Source organism: Procambarus clarkii, chromosome 32, assembly GCF_040958095.1.
Source record: "Procambarus clarkii isolate CNS0578487 chromosome 32, FALCON_Pclarkii_2.0, whole genome shotgun sequence".
Lineage (NCBI taxonomy): Eukaryota > Metazoa > Arthropoda > Malacostraca > Decapoda > Cambaridae > Procambarus > Procambarus clarkii.
In genome coordinates, this window is record NC_091181.1 from 8720513 (window position 1) to 8740246 (window position 19734).

The window sequence follows — 19734 nt, forward strand, 5'->3', positions numbered from 1 at the left end:
ATTAATAAGGTTTCAAATATATCAACACAAAATAACTCGAGACAAAGGATTGAAATGCATAAATATTTATAGATGCCGGAAATACTTGGTTTGAAAACTGGGTTCATGATTTATGAAACAAATTTCGGAAAAGTTAATAGACCTTGGATAACAATATTTACAACAATAACAATAATAATTAACACATTTTACATATTGAAACAACAAATGTAATAGAAATTGTAATATAGCAAAATTAAATATTATATTTAAAAATCTTTTGCGTTTATTATTATTATAATTATTCTTGAATATGATAACTGAAATATTAATTTAATTGATTATTATACTTGTAAGTTATATGAAAAATAATATAGCTTGGAAATATTTTGAGATAGTTGAATTATTTATGTATTAAGAAGCAAAAACATTACTTTATACTATACTTTATTATGAAATTTTAATGAATAATTTATATGAACAGAATATCATGGTAAAATTGTAGTGGAAACTTCACTAGTTATAAATACGATAACTGAACAAATCCACAAGGGCCGTGATGAGTGTTCGAACCTATGGCTGGGGTGATCCCAGACGCACCTTAGTCGACTGTGCCACGACATAGTAAAAAAAATTGCAACATGGAATGCTACTGCCCTCACAAGGCTCCTGCTGGCATTTGAGAATTTGTTCATTTTGTGCATCACACTTTTGTGATATATGTGTGTAATATGATAACTACTGTACTTAGAAATATACCGTTCAGGTGCCTTTCTAAACTAAGATTTCCTCTATATTTGCAATAATTATTGCAAATATTTTTGCCTCTGAATATCTATGATAATAATTATAATAAATGCTTTGTAAATAATTTAAACATATTTCTGTTCAATTTTGGTTGCAATTTTTTATAGAAGTTTGTTGATAAGATTATCAATGTAGTGACGAATTGGATGCATTACTAATTCTTAAAGAAAATTTCCTAAGCCCATGTAATTAGTCGAGCACATTATTTTACAATATGCGATGAATTCCTTAGCAAGGAAGAGTTGTATTCCATTCATCAACTTGGGATTCACCAGTAGTTGTGTGTGTGGTGTTGAGCTTAACACCTATGAACCTAAGGAGGATAATTAAGGCAACAACAACAGCTTACTGACCAACCAGAAACCATACTTTAGTCATGATCATAAACCAGGAATAAAGTTAACTCTCAGTGAGTGTGTATACACACCGAGAAGCAGGTCATCTCTCGGTATATACTCCCTGCGTGTCTAGGAATATATTTGGTAGTGTCAGTAGAGTAGTGTCACAGTTATAATATCCATCCAGGGCAGGAGAGGCTTTCAGCTCAACACACACTACTCCACAACGGAGTTTCATTCTAGTGACGGTGACATATTTCTGCATAAATCATTAGTTAAATATTTGTTCAGGAGGAGCTCCAGACCAAACACGAGGAGAGTGATGACGTACCCACCAGCCAGAACCAAGAACATTCCCTGCAAAGAAAATCAGTTTCGAATATAATTTTAAAAGTATTTATATGACATTAATATACATATCAATATTTCGTTGACTATGACTGTATACTATGTGTTGATTATATTCAAGATTAGGGTTTCTATCCCTCTTACTAGTGCTCTTCAATCTTGGTTTAACTGCAATAGCATTTCCAGCATATATCATACTTGTTCAAGGTTGATATTTGGAGACATAATCTTCCAATTAAACCAAGATGGAAGAACACTAGTCAGAGGGATAGAAGCCCTAAACAAGAAAATAACCAGCCAAAATAAGAAACACTAAAAAACAATACAAATAATCTTTATAATCTGCGTACATTTCTCCTGCTACCATGCAAAACAATTCTAAGCTCGGTAAGGCCGCAAAGAAAGATAGCACACCTATTAGGATGAACCCAACCAGCCAAGCTAGCAACAGGAATAATGCGGCTGTCTCTCCCTTAGTGGCTGCCGGGGAGGGGGGGGGGGGAACAGACCCTCCCTTCGACAACAATATCAAACCTTCCCAGCTGAGTGGAGCGTAGTCACCGACTCGAGCCTTGCAACAGTTATGTAACAATATGGATCAACTTAAACGAGCTGCCTCCCCATGTTCCGACTTTAAGCGTTTCGCTGATAATCCATGGCTCAAATTATTGACTCAGATACATGATGACTAAAAGTCTATAATCCGAGAGCAGTCGGACCTGATAATGAAGCTACAGAGTGATGTTTTGGCCATGCACAAGATTAACCAAGATCTGTCTGCCAGAGTCGGCCACCTCGAACAGGAATTAAGCTCTCTTCAGATCTCGGTTACTAACTTTAAACCAGCAGAAACCTCTAAGAAGCAAGAAGAGATGTTACAAAAGTTAGAGAACCATTTTAACTCCCTTCAACAGCAACACACTGCACCTAAGACGAATCAGACCAACTTAAGCTCCTTGATTCTTTCATCATCTCATCACATGATTTTCCCCATGAAACTGACAGAGAAGACTGTACTGCCATCGTGATACAGAAATTGCGTACTAAGTTGAATTATTCAATCGAAGCAAGTGACATCAAGTCAGCTTATAGAGTGGGTACGAAATCATCTGGTACAAATAACAGAAAAATTCGTGTGAAATTAGATAGCTGCTCCCGCAAGTCAGACCTTATCACTGCTGCAGTCGCTAAGAAATCCAATGTTTATGTGAACGAATGTCTAACCAGATTCAGACAAAATCTCTTATTTAAACTATATGGAATCTGCAAAAGATCCACTGCTATTAAACATTGTTTAATAACAATGTTTAAAATATGGTACTTTAAAATACCATATTTTACCGATGGTAAAATAATAGCTAGGAAGACTGACTCTGGAAAAACTTATGTCATAACCACTGATGCACACCTCACTTCTTTCCTGGATGACTGTGGGATATCAGCTGAATAACCAGAACATAATTTGTAGTCTCACATACAACCAAAGTGTACTTAAGCTCTGCCTTTTCTTTCCAAAGGTTTTTTATTTTTATTTTTATTTTTTGTTGTCATCTTTGTTGTTTGACAGTGCTTGTTTTTTACCCTTATTTATTTGGTCTTAATTAATCCCCTTGTCACTAAACCTAGGACTCTTTATTGCCCTGTTATATTTAAAGTAACTTGAAATTAGTTTCTTAGTAATCATTTATTGGAATTAATTAATAGTATAATTGTCTATATAAGCATCGACCTCAGTATCATAGTAAAATCTTCCACATGAATATACTCTCACCCTGTTTATTTTTACACTTAGATTTATATTAGAGTAAATTTCTAGATTTACTTAGATTTATATGTCATTTTTGGGAATTATCTGTTTGAGCTCACTTTGTTTTCTTAGGTTCATACTAATTATGGGATTTTAATTAACCATTACTAAGCTAATTATCTTTAAGATCATTTTACTTTATAATTATTATTTTTCTTATTATTTTTTATTTTACATTTATATTGTCAATCTTTACTGATTTTTTGTTTTTTCTTTTATCTAACTTCATTGTCCTTCCTGGCTATCTATTGGATCTTTATTTTACTCCTAATTTGTTAGTATTTTATGTGTATTTGCTGTTATTCTTGTGTTTTGCTATATCGTGTACCTTGTATCGTGATCCCTCTGCATTTCCATGCACACTGATATTGATCCTGATCAAAATCTTCTGTCTCATATCTACACCAACCAGCATATTGATCATCATTATTGCAAGTATTTCACAACACACACGGCAAAAAACAAACTCCAAAATAGCACCTGCTTATCAGTTTAAAACCAAAATGTTAGATCACTTGGTAAACATTTTGACGATATAAATGCATTACTCACAGCACTAGGTACTAACTTATCGTTCATTATTTTAACAGAAACTTGGCTAAATAAAGACTATACCCAACTCTGCAACTTAGCTGGTTAAAAAGGCCTAATAAAAAAGGTGGTAGCACAGCTATATATTACCGAGATACATTTATCTGCAACAGTGTCATTAGTGACAGAGATGACTACTGTGAATATACTTTTGCTCAGTTTACAATGAAATCCCTTAAATCCTCCTTGACTATTGGAGCCATCTATAGATTTCCCAATACTAACATTGCTTCTTTCTCAGATAACCTAAGGAATCTTATTATAAACAACAATCTCAACAAAAACCACATCATTCTGGGAGGAGACTTCAATATTGACCTGGGTCAACAAAATTGCCTTTTGGCAATTTTGGACCTTTCTCATAGCGAACATGGACATAACACCACCAAAAAGCAAGAAACTCTCATTTAGGTTACACAGTGAATCAGCTTTAGGCAATCTTACAAATGCACTTCACAATATTAACTGGGATTCTGAATTCAATAATACCCAGGATATAAATTCATTAGCTAACCTCTTCCTCTCCAAAACTCTAAGCCTCTACAACATTCATTGTCCCCTTCTTACCAAGCAAGTAACTGACAAAAGATTAAACAATCCATGGCTCACAAGTGGCATTCTCAACTCAATCAACAAGTAACATGAATATGAAAAGAAACTTAGGATTGGCCTAGTTTCAAAGGAAGTAGCTAAAAGGTACTCATCAATGCTTACCAGTATCATAAGAAAGGCAAAACTTTCATATTATGTGAATAGATTCAATGAAGCAAAAGGCAACATGAATAGCACATGGAAAACAATCTCTAGTATCCTAGGAGCTAAACAACACTCACGTAACCAAATAAAACTTTATAAGGATGGGTAACCTCTTGCCAGTAAAATCCCACAGTCTCAGACACATATTAACACATATCTCTCAGGCAGCTATCCAAACTCTCTTCTCCTTTCACCAATCAGCCCGGCAGATGTTGTGTCCATCATACACTCTAAAAACCAAGGCAGGGAACACCAGTGAAATTACGTCCATTGTATACAAGAGCGCCTCCCATGCCCTTGCCCCACCCATGGCTCTACTGTTGAACAAATCTATAGAGTGTCACACCTTTCCTGATATCCTTGAAAAAACAAGAGGAACGCCAGTCCATAAAGGAGGCAATCCGGCGGACATAAACAATTATAGACCAATATCAAACCTAACCCTTCTATAAAAAATACTTGAAAAAATTATCTACAAACAGCTCTATTCCTACCTCGTAAAATTCGACATACTCAGCCCCTGCCAGTTTGGCTTCCGGTCCCAAAAGAGCACCAATGATGCAATCATTAGTCTCCTTGACGTAATCTACTCAGCCCTTGACAAAAATGAGTTTCCGATTGGACTCTTCATTGACCTAAGAAAAGCCTTTGATACTTTTAATCACAACTACCTCTTACTTAAACTCCAGCATTATGGAATCCGAGGCCTTGCCCTTGACTACATCCGATCCTATCTTAGTGACAGACACCAATGTGTAACCATCAATGATACAACTTCTTCCACTCTACCAATTACCGTTGGAGTGCCACAGGGCAGCATCTTTTGACCTCTTCTATTTCCTATATATATCAATGATCTGCCTAATGCCTCTAATATTCTTAAACCTATATTGTTTGCTGATGATACTACCCTTATCTATTCAGACCCCAACCCACATACACTAAATAATGTTGTGAATAATGAATTAAAAAAAGTCCCATTATGGATGTCAACTAACGAACTAACATTAAACATAGAAAAGACCTACTACATCTTATTTGGAAGCAAATCATCGAATGCAATTCAGCTACAGATAGACAACATTAACATCAGTAATAAAAATGATATCAAGTTTCTTGGCCTATTCCTAGACAAGAGACTCAACTTCAGCACCCACATTCAACACATAACTAAGAAAGTCTCTAAAACCGTTGGTATACTCTCTAAAATAAGATATTGTTCCTAACTCTGCTCTCCTCTCACTATATTATGTACTAATCTACCCCTATCTTAATTATGGTATCTGTGCATGGGGGTCTACCACTGCAAACCACCTTAAGCCCATCATTACCCAGCAAAAATCTGCTATCAGAATAATAACAAACTCTGCTTTCAGACAACATTCAGCTCCCTTGTTTAAATCCCTAAACTTGCTAAATGTTAACTCCCCCCACACATTCTCTTGTGTCAACTACATTTACAAAACTCTGTTCTTAAAAGCAAACCATGCTCTGAAACTCTCCCTGGACAGATGTAATAGGACCCATTATCACCACACCAGAAATAAATATATCTTTGATATCCCCAGAGTCAAATTTAATCTGTGTAAATAATCTATGCAAATTAAGGGACCTAGTCTATGGAACTCACTCCCTAGTGAATTGAAAAGCTGTCAAACTTTTGCCTCATTTAAAAACAAAAACAAAAAGTACCTAATTTCATCTTCGTAGTTTCCAACACTGAGCTTTAAATTTGCTCTGTATCTAGTGTTACCCAATCTCCCAATCTTTATGTACTTAACTCAAACAAGTTTATAATTGTGTTCATTACTGTCTTCTTTTATGTGCTAGCCATATGCTGTATTGTACCTACTAATTTTTGTTAAACTACCATTCAAGCTGTCATTGCAATCAATCTGAGATACCTACGTGCTTAATATACCTACAATTTTCTCTCATCTTTTTTTTTCTTGCTTTGTAACTGTTTCATTTTTTTTAAATTTTGCAAGTATTTACCTACTTAAAATTTTCTTAGATTAAGGACCTGCCCGAAACGCTACGCGTATTAGTGGCTTTACAAGATTGTAATTACTATACTATGTATCCTCACAATCCCAATGTACCTTCTTGTATATATATAAATAAATAAATAAATAAATAAACGAATAAATAAATAAATAAATATAAATAAAATAATAAATGTTCCTTTGTTCAAAATCGCTAATCTCCGAAAGTTCTTCACCGATTGCTTTTAAATTTTTACACAACGTTCCATTTACATCTGAGCGGAGTTTTGTATATATACTATATAGATGTCACGTCTGTGACGCAGAAAAACATGCTTTTTTTGAAAACTGTGTTTTTCAGATGTTTTTCATGTGAGAGAAATCTTCAAAACCTTTTCACCGATTGCTTTGAAATTTTAACACAACGTTGCATTCGAATAGGCGCATGTTTTTAAATAGCTACTATATACATGCCTCACATGTTACAGGAATTTTTTTTTTAAACAGCGCCATCTGTTGGATGTAAGAGCAAATACACGCTGTAATCTCCGAAAGTTCTTCATTGATTGCTTTGAAATTTTGACACAACGTTGTATTCGAATAGGTGCGTGTTTTAATATCCCTACTATATTGATGCTACACCTGTGACAGATACAAACGTGCTTTTTTTTAAACAGTGCCATCTGTTGCACGTAATATCAACACAGGCTATACTAAATATGTTACGATTTCCTTTCACTGTTTCCAATTGCATTGACAAATTGAATTTTTAAAGATTTCAATTTATTTAAATTTTGATATATTTATTTTGTGTGGCATTGCATTGGAATTGAGCTGTGGTGTTTACCATACCGTTCATTTCATATGTATAAGTATAGATACCACACTTGTGACAGGTAGAAACATTTTTTTTTTTAAGAAACAGCGCCATCTGTTGCACATGAGAGCAATACACGTTATACTAAATATGTTATAATTCTGTTTCAATGTTTCAGCATTTCCAGTTGTGTTTGTCCAGTGAAGTTTGCTAAAATTAGAGACATCCATAACACATACATAGACCTAGATGCTATTAATATTTCATACCACACATACTTGATTTCCTTTCTATTGAAATTTGATAGGCCATATATAATTCCAATTATTAGATGATTTTTATTTTCATTAAATTTTAAACAACCACCTTTTGTTTGATACCCCCAATTTTTGACATCACATTTAAAATTTTCCTAAACATATATTGCTACTCCCCTTCCTTTTCTGACCTATGTGAAATAATTTGTATGCCTTAATGTGGTATTTAATCAATAGTTCCATATTTTCTACATTCATCCACGTTTCGGTTAGTACAATAATATATGTTTTTGCGCACACACAAACACTTATGTCTATTATATAATCGTCTATTTTGATTCCATGATCCATGCTATTTGGTTAATATAACTTTAGGGTATTTTGTTGATTGTCCTCCTCTGTTATTTTTATCCAAATGTTTTTCATTTATGCCTCACTTTCTTTTTCATAGAAAGGGACCCAAGTTATCGAAGAATTATATTGCATTGGCATTGCAATATTTGTTTAGTCGATAATTGACTCCAACTGTCGTAAATAGCCTTCATTTCCAACTCTTCTTCTTGAAAGAATGTCACATATGATCTGAACACCTCTTTTAAGTCAAACTGACTCGTTGGTTGTTTTACAGTCGCGACTCCCAGAGAATCAGAGAAACAGAGAATCATCACACTAACGTTACTGCATGAATGAGAAAATCCACAGAAGCCATGATCAGGGGTTGGAACCTATGGGGTGGGTGTTCCCAGACAGTGTAATCCCACTGGGATGGGTATTCACATGTTAGTGGGATTACTCTCTGTGTAGTGAAAGAGGTGGAACATTCCTGGAAGACAGAGCCAGAAGGCAAGGAGGGATTATGTGAAAACTTTGATCCGCCTTCAGTAGAAGCCTCAGGAAATCCTTGTGTTCGGTAGAACTCCAGGTTGCAGTCCTTATCATGCCGTGGTCTAGACGTTGGGGCATGTGCGTGGGAACACCTGCCACATAAGTTCGAACCCTTATCACGGCTCTAACGGTTTTTCTCATCTTCCATAATGTTATGATATCCCTACTTCCTCCGCCTGATAGTAAACCCCTCAATCTATTGTTTCTATCTATAGCACGCAATGTCCAGTACAAATACCTCAATTGTTAATCAGAACAGCCAAAGCTCTCTAACTTACTTTCTTATTTTGTTTGGTTGGCCTGCCAGGGAAGTGTCATACCCTTGCCAGACACTTCCTCCAGTGATGCTACCAAAGATAACGACCGATATCTTCACTCGCAAATTCAAGATATTATTCCTAACTACTTCCTACCAGCAAGAATTCTTCAGGGTCAAGCTCGTGTTATCCATCCCTCGCGCCACATGCCATCTACGCACCCCGTTGGAGTTGAGGTTGTTCTTAACATAACAACCTCTGCCATTAACGAATGCCACATCTCCATCAACTCGTAACGCACAACACTCGTCACATCAAGCACAAAACAGATATATCTTTAGGTCACGAGTTCAAACGAGTTCACAATCTGAATATGGCAGCCTGTGACCTAATGATTGGCTGTGACCTTATTTGGTGCATGTAAAACATAGTAACAAAGTACTCATGTTGTTACCGAGAGGTTAGTGAGGGAGAGAGTAGCGGTGACGGTGGTGGTGGTGGGCATGTGGACGCAGGAGGTGGAGTTGGGCACCATGTCCTTCATCCAGAAGTCGTAGAGGCCGGCCTCCGCCACCGCCCTGATCCTGTAGGCCGAGTGGTCAATAGCATCACCAGGGAGTTATTGGTATCAGGGCTAATGGTGATTGTGGAAGTGGTGATAACTGTAGAAATGGTTGTCTTAGTATATTGTTGGTGGGTGTTGTTGCTGAGACAAAAGGACTGGCCTTGGTGATGGATGTAGCTGTAGTGATGAACGAGATAGTAGTGATGGTGATATTGATGATAGTCGTGCTAGAAGTGACTGTGGTAGATTGCTAGTGGTGACTGGTAGTCGTGCTAGAGGTGACTGGTAGTCGTGCTTGAGGTGACTGTGGTAGTCGTGCAAGAGGTGACTGGAAGTCGTGCTAGAGATGTCTGTGGTAGTCGTGTTAGAGGTGACTGGTAGTCGTGCTAGTGGTCACTGGTAGTCGTGCTAGAGGTGACTGGTAGTCGTGCTTGAGGTGACTGTGGTAGTCGTGCTAGAGGTGACTGTGGTAATCGTGTTAGAGTTCACTGTGGCAGTCGTGCTAGATATGAGTGTGGTAGTCGTGCTAGAGGTGACTGTGGTAGTCATGTTAGAGGTGACTGTGGTAGTCGTGCTAGAGGTGACTGGAAGTCGTGCTAGAGATGTCTGTGGTAGTCGTGTTAGAGGTGACTGGTAGTCGTGCTAGTGGTGACTGGTAGTCGTGCTACAGGTGACTGGTAGTCGTGCTTGAGGTGACTGTGGTAGTCGTGCTAGAGGTGACTGGTAGTCGTCTAGAGGTGACTGTGGTAATCGTGTTAGAGTTCACTGTGGCAGTCGTGCTAGATATGACTGTGGTAGTCGTGCTAGAGGTGACTGTGGTAGTCATGTTAGAGGTGACTGTGGTAGTCGTGCTAGAGTTGACTGTGTTAGTCGTGCTAGAAGTGACAGTGGTAGTCGTGCTAGAGTTGACTGTGGTAGTCGTGCTAGAAGTGACAGTGGTAGTCGTACTAGAGTTGACTGTGGTAGTCGTGCTAGAAGTGACAGTGGTAGTCGTGCTAGAGTTGACTGTGGTAGTCGTGCTAGAAGTAACAGTGGTAGTCGTGCTAGAATTGACTGTGGTAGTCGTGCTAGAAGTGACAGTGGTAGTCGTGCTAGAGTTGACTGTGGTAGTCGTGCTAGAGGTGACTGTGGTAATCGTGTTAGAGGTGACTGTGGTAGTCGTGCTAGTGGTGACTGTGGTAGTCGTGCTAGAGTTGACTGTGGTAGTCGTGCTAGAGGTGACTGTGGTAGTCGTGCTAGTGGTGACTGTGGTAGTCGTGCTAGAGTTGACTGTGGTAGTCGTGCTAGAGGTGACTGTGGGATTCGTGCTAGAAGTGACAGTGGTAGTCGTGCTAGAAGTGACTGTGGTAGTCGTGCTAGAATTGTCTGTGGTATTCGTGCTAGAAGTGACAGTGGTAGTCGTTCTAGAGGTGACTGGTAGTCGTGCTAGAGGTGACTGTGGTCGTCGGGCTATTTTATTATTATTATTATTATTTTCTACCACAGACGTGGCCACACATTTACAGTGCTAACTAGCATATATACATTTTCTTCTGTCCTCCATGGACAGGGTTAGAGATGTGTTAAACATATAGTTCAAGGGTTTATTGAACAATCAACCATAAAAGGTGATTCGGTGCTTTTTAAATGCTAAGCTAACTTATATACATAAATACATAGATACACAGATTTACGTATGACCTACATAAAGTGTTCGACGTGTCTTTTAAATAGTGTCATTAATGAGCATTTACAAAGGTGAAATGTAATTCTGATCAGCTTCCATATATACTTTATACACATACATATTCATACACACACACATATACGTACATATACATATATACATACATATATACACACACACATGCATTCACAAACATTTGTCTCTTTTACTTTGACAGGGTGAGATAGCTGATAGAGAGACTAGTGTGCAATTAAGCATTTAATCACTGAAGGTGATTAAGGTGCTTTTACAAGCTCAGGTTATATAGTTACATCACATAGCTAGAGGTGACAGTGGTAGTCGTGCTAGAGGTGACAGTGGTAGTCGTGCTAGAGTTGACTGTGGTAGTCGGGCTAGAGGTGACAGGACGTCTTGCTAGCGGTGACTGGTAGTCGTGACAGAGGTGACTGGTAGTCGTGCTGGAGGTGACTGGCAGTTGTGCAAGAGGTGACTGTGGTAGTCGTGCTAGAGGTGACTGTGGTAGTCTTGCTAGAGGTGACTGTGGTAGTCGTGCTAGAGGTGACTGCTAGTTTTGCTAGAGGTGACTGTGGTAGTCGTGCTAGAGGTGACTGTGGTAGTCGTGCTAGAGGTGACTGGTAGACGTGCTGGAGGTGACTGTGGTTGTGCTAGTGGTGACTGGTAGTCGTGCTAGTGGTGACTGGTAGTCGTGCTAGAGGTGACTGGTAGTCGTAGAAACGGTCACAGTGGTAGTTGTGTTAGAGGTGACTGGTAGTCGTGCTGGAGGTGACTGTGGTAGTCGTGCTAGAGGTGACTGTGGTAATCGTGCTAGAGGTGACTGGTAGACGTGCTGGAGGTGACTGTGGTTGTGCTAGTGGTGACTGGTAGTCGTGCTAGTGGTGACTGGTAGTCGTGCTAGAGGTGACTGGTAGTCGTAGAAACGGTGACAGTGGTAGTCGTGCTAGAGGTGACTGGTAGTCGTGGAAAAGGTGACAGTGGTATTCGTGCTAGAGGTGACTGGTAGTCGTGCTGGAGGTGACTGTGGTAGTCGTGCTAGAGGTGACTGTGGTTGTCGTGTTAGAGGTGATAGTGGTAGTCGTGCTAGAGGTGACTGGTAGTCGTAGAAAAGGTGACTGTGGTAGTCGTGCTAGAGGTGACTGGTAGTCGTGCTGGAGGTGACTGTGGTTGTCGTGATAGAGGTGACGGTGTAGTCGTGCCAGAGGTGACTGGCAGTCGTGTTAGAGGTGTCTGGTAGTCGTGCTAGAGGTGACTGGCAGTCGTGCTAGAAGTTACTGTGGGTGTCGTGCTAGAGGTGACTGGTAGTCGTGCTGGAGGTGACTCGTAGTCGTGCTAGAGGCAACTGGTAGTTGTGCTAGAGGTGACTGTGGTAGTCGTGCTAGAGGTGACTGGTAGTCGTGCTAGAGGTGACTGTGGTTGTCGTGCTAGAGGTGACAGTGGCAGTGGTGCTTGAGTTGACTTGTTGTCGTGGAAGAGGTGACTGTGGTATTCGTGCTAGTGTGACTACTAGTCGTGATAGAGATGACTGGTAGTCGTGATAGAGGTGACTGCTAGTCGTGATAGAGGTGACTGCTAGTCGTGCTAGAGGTAATTGCGGGAGTAATGCTAGATTTTTTTCGCAGGGATATTCCTGCGTGGGCCCTAAGCCTCTGGCTGGCCAACTAAGAGTTGCTTGTTTCTGTTTTACTTGGGTGGAGTATGAGTATTTATGACTCGTATGGTCGCTTCAGTAAGATTTTGAAATATGTATTTAACAACTTCTTCTGCTCAGTTCAGTCTAAATAAAATCTTAATGGGTTTGTAACTGCACTGTGTTAGATAATGTTCCAGTGGTCTGCCTGGCATTTCTCCACAGTGCTGACATTTCCTCTCATCTTCCGAAACCTGTAAGCCTATTTCCCATGCACATGGGTATCCAAGCCTGATGCGATGTAAGTGTACTTCTGTTACTCTACTGCTCCCTTTCATCAACATAAGTGGTTCGTAGTTGGTTGAATTCTTGTACCAACTCGCAGATCCTGATGTTGTATCTGCTGTGTTGTGGTCACTGTACATCTTTTGCATTGCTCGATTTCTAATTACTTTCTTAATCTGTGATAGACTCTGTGGTATGTAAATGTCTACATTTCCTCTCTTAGTTGCAAGTTTTGCAGCTTCGTCTGCAATGTCATTTCCTATTATTCCCACATGACTTGGCACCCAGTTGATAAGTACCCGTCGACCTTGTCGTTTGAGTGTTTGCATTAATGATATGACATTTGTGATCAGATGCATGTTATCACAAATGTGTTCTTGTTGCAAGGTTTCAATGGCGGTTCTTGAATCTGTTTGTATGATAACATTTTATCGGTGTTCAACAAGAGCATGTTCCAAAGCTTTTTGAATGGCTAGCATCTCTGTAAAGTCGAACACCCATTTGAGAGCCTCCAACTATTTACAGTGTTTCCTGCTTTAACTGCAGATCCGGTTTCTTGTCCCTGCTGGTCTACTGATCCATCTGTGAAGTAAGTGAAACTGTCGGATGCCATGTTTGCTTCTATATGCATCTGTGCAATGTTACGTAGCAGATGAGGATTTGTCGGGTTATTTTTTCCTTCAATAACCATAATCTTAAAGTCTGCTGGAGGAGATTCCCAAGGGACTTGCATAACAAAGTCTGCATGTATTTCGTCGACACCCTTCTCGGTGACTATGTTTGTTACATCGAAAGTATTGATGGTGTTTATCGCACAATGGGTCCACCTGTTGCTATTGGAGGCTCTTCTGTCCCGAGTTAGTGCTCCAGTGATTATATCTTTAAGTGAACTGATTCTAGGTCTAGTAAATATCTTGGTCAGCATGCACGCAGCACTCCCTTTTACCCTTATTTCAATCGACGTTAGCTTGGTTTCTAGTCTTAGGTTCAGTATTTTAGTCCATCTGGGAGCTCCTGTTATGATTCACAATGCATTGTTTTGAATATCCTCAACGTTTGCCCACTGACCAAGAGAAAGAGTGGGTAAGGCAGGCGCTGCATAATCAACTAGGGAACGAACGGTGTGTATGTAAAACATTCTTAACACTTTGTGTCCCTCTCCTACACGGGGGAATGTGATTCTCTCATTATATTCAGTCGTGATTTTGCTTTCTCCTTTAGATATTAAATTTGCTTGTTGAATGTCATTTTAAAATATGTCCACACTTCGAGATATTGATATTTGTGTAACCCACTGAAGGTCTTGAATGCGTAGGTGTCTGTCTGGAGTGTTGCCGCCTAGTCTCATTGCCTTAGACTTCTGTGCAGATAATTTTAGCCCTAAAACGCTGCATTCAGATGTTACTTTATCTAATGCACCTTGTGCTTTATTTAGAAGTGAAGGACCTGTAATGACTAATGCTATCATCTGCTTAGCTTAGCAATTTAACCCCTTATGTAAATATCATAGTAACAAGGTTTTATAAAAGGCAGTTAAAAAGACTAAGCCGGAGGACTCCTCCTTGTGGAGTTCCATTCTCATGCAAGTGGTAGTCCGACACATGTCCTTGCAACTTTACTCTGGCATACCTGTGACTTGTCCTAGAAGTGACTATGGTAGTCGTGCTAGAGGTGACTGTTAGTCGTGGTAGAGTTGACTGGTAGTCGTGCAAGTGGTGACTGTGGTTGTCGTGCTAGATGTGACTGAAAGTCGTGCTTGAGGTGACTGTGGTAGTCGTGCTAGAGGTGACAGGTAGTCGTGCAAAAGGTGACTGGTAGTCATGTAAGAGGTGACTGGTAGTCGTGCTAGAGGTGACTGTGGTAGTCGTGCTAGAGGTGACTGTGGTAGTCGTGCTAGAGGTGACTGTGGTAGTCGTACTAGAGGTGACTGGGAGTCATGATGGAGGTGACTGGTAGTCGTGCTAGAGGTGACTCGTAGTCGTGCTAGAGGTGACTGGTAGTCGTGCTAGAGGTGACTGGTAGTCGTGCTAGAGGTGACTGGTAGTCGTGCTAGAGGTGACTGGTAGTCTTGCAAAGTTGACAGGTAGTCGTGCTAAAAGTGACTGGCAGTCGTGCTAGAGGAGACTGGAACTCGTGCTTCCGGTGACTGGTAGTCGTGCGAAGGGTAACTGTGGAAATAGTTGTACTGGTGAACGGTAGTCGTGCTGGAGGAGACTGGTAGTCGTGCTAGTAGTGACTGGCAGTCGTGCTGCAGGTGACTTTGGTGGTTGTGCTAGTGTTCATGTGTAGTCGTTGTAGAGGTGACTGTGGTAGTCGTGCTATAGGTGATTGGTAGTCGTGCTAGACGTGACTGTGGTAACGTGCTAGAGGTGACTGAGGTAGTCGTGCTAAAGTTGACTGGTAGTCATGCTAGATGGGGCTGTGGCAGTCGTGCTAGACGTGACTGTGGTAGTCGTGTTAGAAGTGACTGGTATTCGTTGTAGAGGTGACTGGTAGTCATGCTACAGGTGACTGTGGCATTCGTGCTAAAGGTGACTGTAGTAGTCGTGCAAGAGGTGACTTTGGTAGTCGTGCTAGAGGTGACTGTAATAGTCGTGCTACAGGTGACTGTGGAAGTCGTGCTATAGGTGACTGTGGTAGTCGTGCTAGAGGTGACTGTGACAGTCGTGCTAGAGGTGACTGTGACAGTCGTGCTAGAGGTGACTGGAGGTCTTGCTAGAGGTGACCGAGGTAGTTGTGCTGGAGGAGACTGTGGTAGACATGATAGAGGTGACTGTGGTAGTCGTTCTAGAGGTGACTGTGGTAGTCGTGCTGGAGGAGACTGTGGTAGTCGTACTAGAGGTGACTGGAGATCGTGGTAGAGGTGATTGTTGTAGTTTTGCTAGAATTGACTGTGACAGTCGTGCTAGAGGTGACTTTTATTCGTGACTGTTGTAGACGTGCTAGAGTTGACTGGTAGTCGTGTAAGAGGTGATATGTAATTGTGCTAGAGGTGACTGTGGAAGTCGTGCTAGAGATAACTGTGGTAGTCGTGCTACTGTTGACTGTGGTATTGGTGCTAGTGGTGACTTTGATAGTCGTGCTAGATGTGACTGAAAGTCATGCTAGAGGAGATTGTAGTAGTCGTGCTAGAGGTGACTGGAGGTCGTGCTAGAGGTTACTGTGGTAGTCGTGCTATAGGTGACTGTTAGTCGTGTTAGAGGAGACTGTGGTAGCCGCGCTAGACGTGACTGTGATAGTCGTGATAGAGGAAACTTTTATTCGTGACTGTGGTGGACGTCCTAGAGTTGACTGGTAGTCGTGCAAGAGGTGACTGGTAGTTGTGCTAGAGGTTACAGGTAGTAGTGCTAGTGTTGACTGTTAGTCGTGCTAGAGGTGACTAGAAGTCATGCTAGAAGAGACTGTGGTAGTCGTTCTAGAGATGACTGGTAGTGGTGCTATAGGTGACTGTCGGAGTCGTGCTAGAGGTGACTGTGGTAGTCGTGCTAGAGGTGACTGTGGTAGTCGTGCTAGAGGTGACTGTGGTAGTCATGCTAGAGGTGACTGGAGGTCTTGCTAGAGGTGACTGAGGTAGTTGTGCTAGACGTGACTGTGGTAGTCTTGCTAGATGTGACTGAAAGTCGTGCTAGAGGTGACTGTGGTAGTCGTGCTAGAGTTGACTGGCAGTCAAGCTTAAGGTGATTGTGTTACGGCTCTATTGGGTCGCAACTGGGCTCTTCTCTGATGTTATTCTTCTCTGATGATGATGATGATGATAAGTTTGGGTATCCGGCCCCAAGTTAGTAGTGGCTTTCAAGGGGTGTGTTCCGTAACGCAAGTAAATTAAAGGGGAAGGGATACAAATGCACTGCTTTTGTATATATATTTCTACCACCACCATAAATATATCACAGTCACATGCGGGGTTGCTATAACTACACTTATTATATACAAATTAGTCTTCCTCTGAAGACACAGGATGCTCCACGGTGCTCACGATGAGTAGCCCTGGTTCTCTTCTTTGTGGCCCACGATGAACCCTCTGATTCTCTCGGCGAATCTACCCCGGCCACTGGCCAGCCAAATCACAGTCCCACTGGGTGCACCGTCGTGGAGGACTTCAACCACAAATCCAGCCTGTAGCTGGCAGGTTCCAATCAGCTCCACTGTGTAGGCCACTCCACGACTGATACTAGGGTTGCGAGCCCTAGGCAGGAGCCTCGTGTGATTCCGCAGATCACTCTCCTCTCTCCGCACTACAGTGGCTAGTCTCTTCCACCAGCCAGCCCCCAGATAAGACGATTCCTGGTACTGCTACGTCACAGGCAGGCTAACACACTCAACAGTGTTCGTCCGGGGGTGACTCACAGCTTCTGCAGCAAACAGGTGGAGAGACTTTGGCTGCCTTGGGTAGACTGATCCATCGTCCAATACAGCAGTCCCAGGTCGACTCTGTAATCAGACACGTCATTAATACTAGGGACACTCTAGGGCACCTCACTTACAGGCTTAGACACAAACGTCCACCTATCCACTCCATAGATGGCGTTGCTGTCTAAGCGCCACCTCACCAGAGGTCAGCAGCGGCTATGTCACGAGCTGATTAAGACGGGAATCCAGCCCCTGTGGCCGGTATATATCCCGTCCTCACTAGATGGCGTCGTCCATTTGGAGGGGGTTTCGGGAGCTGACGCACAGATGGCGTTGTCGTCACTGTTCCGTGCCCGGACGCTAGACTCGGGTCCGTAACAGATTGCTAGTCGTGCTAGAGGTGACTGGCAGTGAAGCTAGAGGTGACTGGTAGTCATGCTAGAGGTTACTGGAGGTCGTGCTAGAGGTGACTGGTAGTCGTGCTAGAGGTGACTGGAAGTCATGATATAGGTGACTAGCTATCATGCAAGAGGTGACTGATTGTAGTGCTAGAGGTGACTGGTAGTCGTGCTAAAGTTGACAGGCAGTTGTACTACAGGTGACTGTGGTAGTCGTTGAGTAGTGGTAGAGTTCATGGGTAGTTGTTGTAGAGGTGATTGGTAGTCGTGCTGCAGGTGACTGGTGGTCGTGCTAGTGGTGACTGGTAGTCGTGCTATGGGTGACTGTGGTAGTCGTGGTACAGGTGACTGTGGTAGTCGTGCTAGAGTTCATAGGTTGCCGTTGTAGAGATGACTGATAGTCGTGCTAGAGGTGACTTGTAGTCGTACAACAGTAACTGGTAGTCGTGCTGCAGTAACTGGTAGTCGTGCTACAGTAAATGGTAGTCGTGCTAGTGGTGATTGGTAGTCGTGCTACAGGTGACTGTGGTATTCATGCTACAGGTGACTGTGGTAGTCGTACTAGAGTTCATGGGTTTCCGTTGTAGAGATGACTGATAGTCATGCTAGAGGTGACTGTTAGTCGTGCTTAAGGAGACTGTGGTAGTCGTACTAGAGTTCATGGGTTTCCGTTGTAGAGATGACTGATAGTCGTGCTAGAGGCGACTGTTAGTCGTGCTAGATGTGACTGATAGTCGTGCTAGGGGTGACTGGTAGTCGTGCTAGAGGGAGACTGGTAATTGTCCTACGAGTGACTGGTAGTCGTGCTAGAGGTAACTGGTAGTCTTGCTAGAGGTAACTGGTTGTCGTGCTAGTGGAGACTGGTAGCCGTGATAGAGATGACAGTTGTAGTCGTACGAGAGGTGACTGTGGTAGTCGTGCTAAATATGACTGGTAGTCGTGCTAGAGGGATGCTGTGGAGAACGTGCTAGACGTGACTGTGGGAGTCGTGCTAGAGGTGACTGGTAGTCGTGCTAGAGATGACTGGTATTCGTGGTAGAGGTGACTGGTAGTCGTGCTAGAAGTGAATGTGATAGTTTTGCTACAGGTGTCTGGTAGTCTTGCTAGAGGTTAAGGGAACTCGTGTTACGAGTGACAGGTAGTCTTGGTAGTGTTGACTGGTAGTCGTGCTACAGTAAATGGTAGTCGTGCTTGATGTGATTGGTAGTCGTGCTAAAGGTGACTGTGGTAGTCGTTCTAGAGTTCATAGGTAGTCGTTATAGAAATGACAGGTAGTCGTGCAAGAGGAGACTGGTAGTCGTGCTAGTGGTGACTGTGGAAGTCGTGCTAGAGGTGACTAGTAGTCGTGCTAGTGGTGACTGTGGTAGTCGTGCTAAAGGTGACTGGTAGTCGTGCTAGAGGTGACTGTGGTAGTCGTGCTAGTGTTGACCGTGGTAGTCGTCCTAATGGTGAATGGCATAGTCGTCCTAGAAGTGACTGTGGTAGTCGTGGTAGAGGTGACTGTTAGTCGTGCTGGAGGTGACTGTGGTACTCTTGCTAGAGGAGACTGAGAGTCGTGCTAGAGGAGACTGCTATTCGTGCTATGAGTAACTGGTAGTCTTGCTCGAAGTGACTGGTAGTCGTGCTAGTGGTGACTTGTAGTCGTGCTACAGTAACTGGTAGTCATGCTACAGTAACAGGAAGTCGTGCTAGTGGTGATTGGTAGTCGTGCTACAGGTGACTCTGGTAGTCGTCCTACAGGTGACTATGGTAGTCGTACTAGAGTTCATGGGTTGCCGTTGTAGAGGTGACTGATAGTCGTGTTAGAGGTGACTGTTAGTCGTGCTAGAGGTGACTGTGGTAGTCGTGCTAGATGTGACTGATAGTCGTGCTAGAGGTGACTGGTAGTGTGCTAGAGGGAGACTGGTAATTGTGCTACGAGTGACTGGTAGTCGTGCTAGATGTGACTGGTAATCGTGCTAGAGGTGATTGGTAGTCGTGCTAGAGGTGATTGGTTGT

General features: G+C 42.0%; 1 protein-coding gene across 1 annotated transcript in view; it reads right to left on the minus strand.

Moving 5' to 3' along the window:
• Positions 1 to 479: 479 nt before the first annotated feature.
• The window catches only part of LOC123759550 (ionotropic receptor 93a-like), an 84549-nt gene continuing 65294 nt past the window's right edge, over positions 480 to 19734 (minus strand). The window contains exons 4-5 of the mRNA XM_045744663.2: positions 9282 to 9411; positions 480 to 1481 (exon numbers count right to left, since the gene is read on the minus strand). Coding sequence (XP_045600619.1) covers positions 1359 to 1481; positions 9282 to 9411 — 253 coding nt within the window. The 3' untranslated portion in view covers positions 480 to 1358. The remainder of the gene's footprint in view (positions 1482 to 9281; positions 9412 to 19734) is intronic.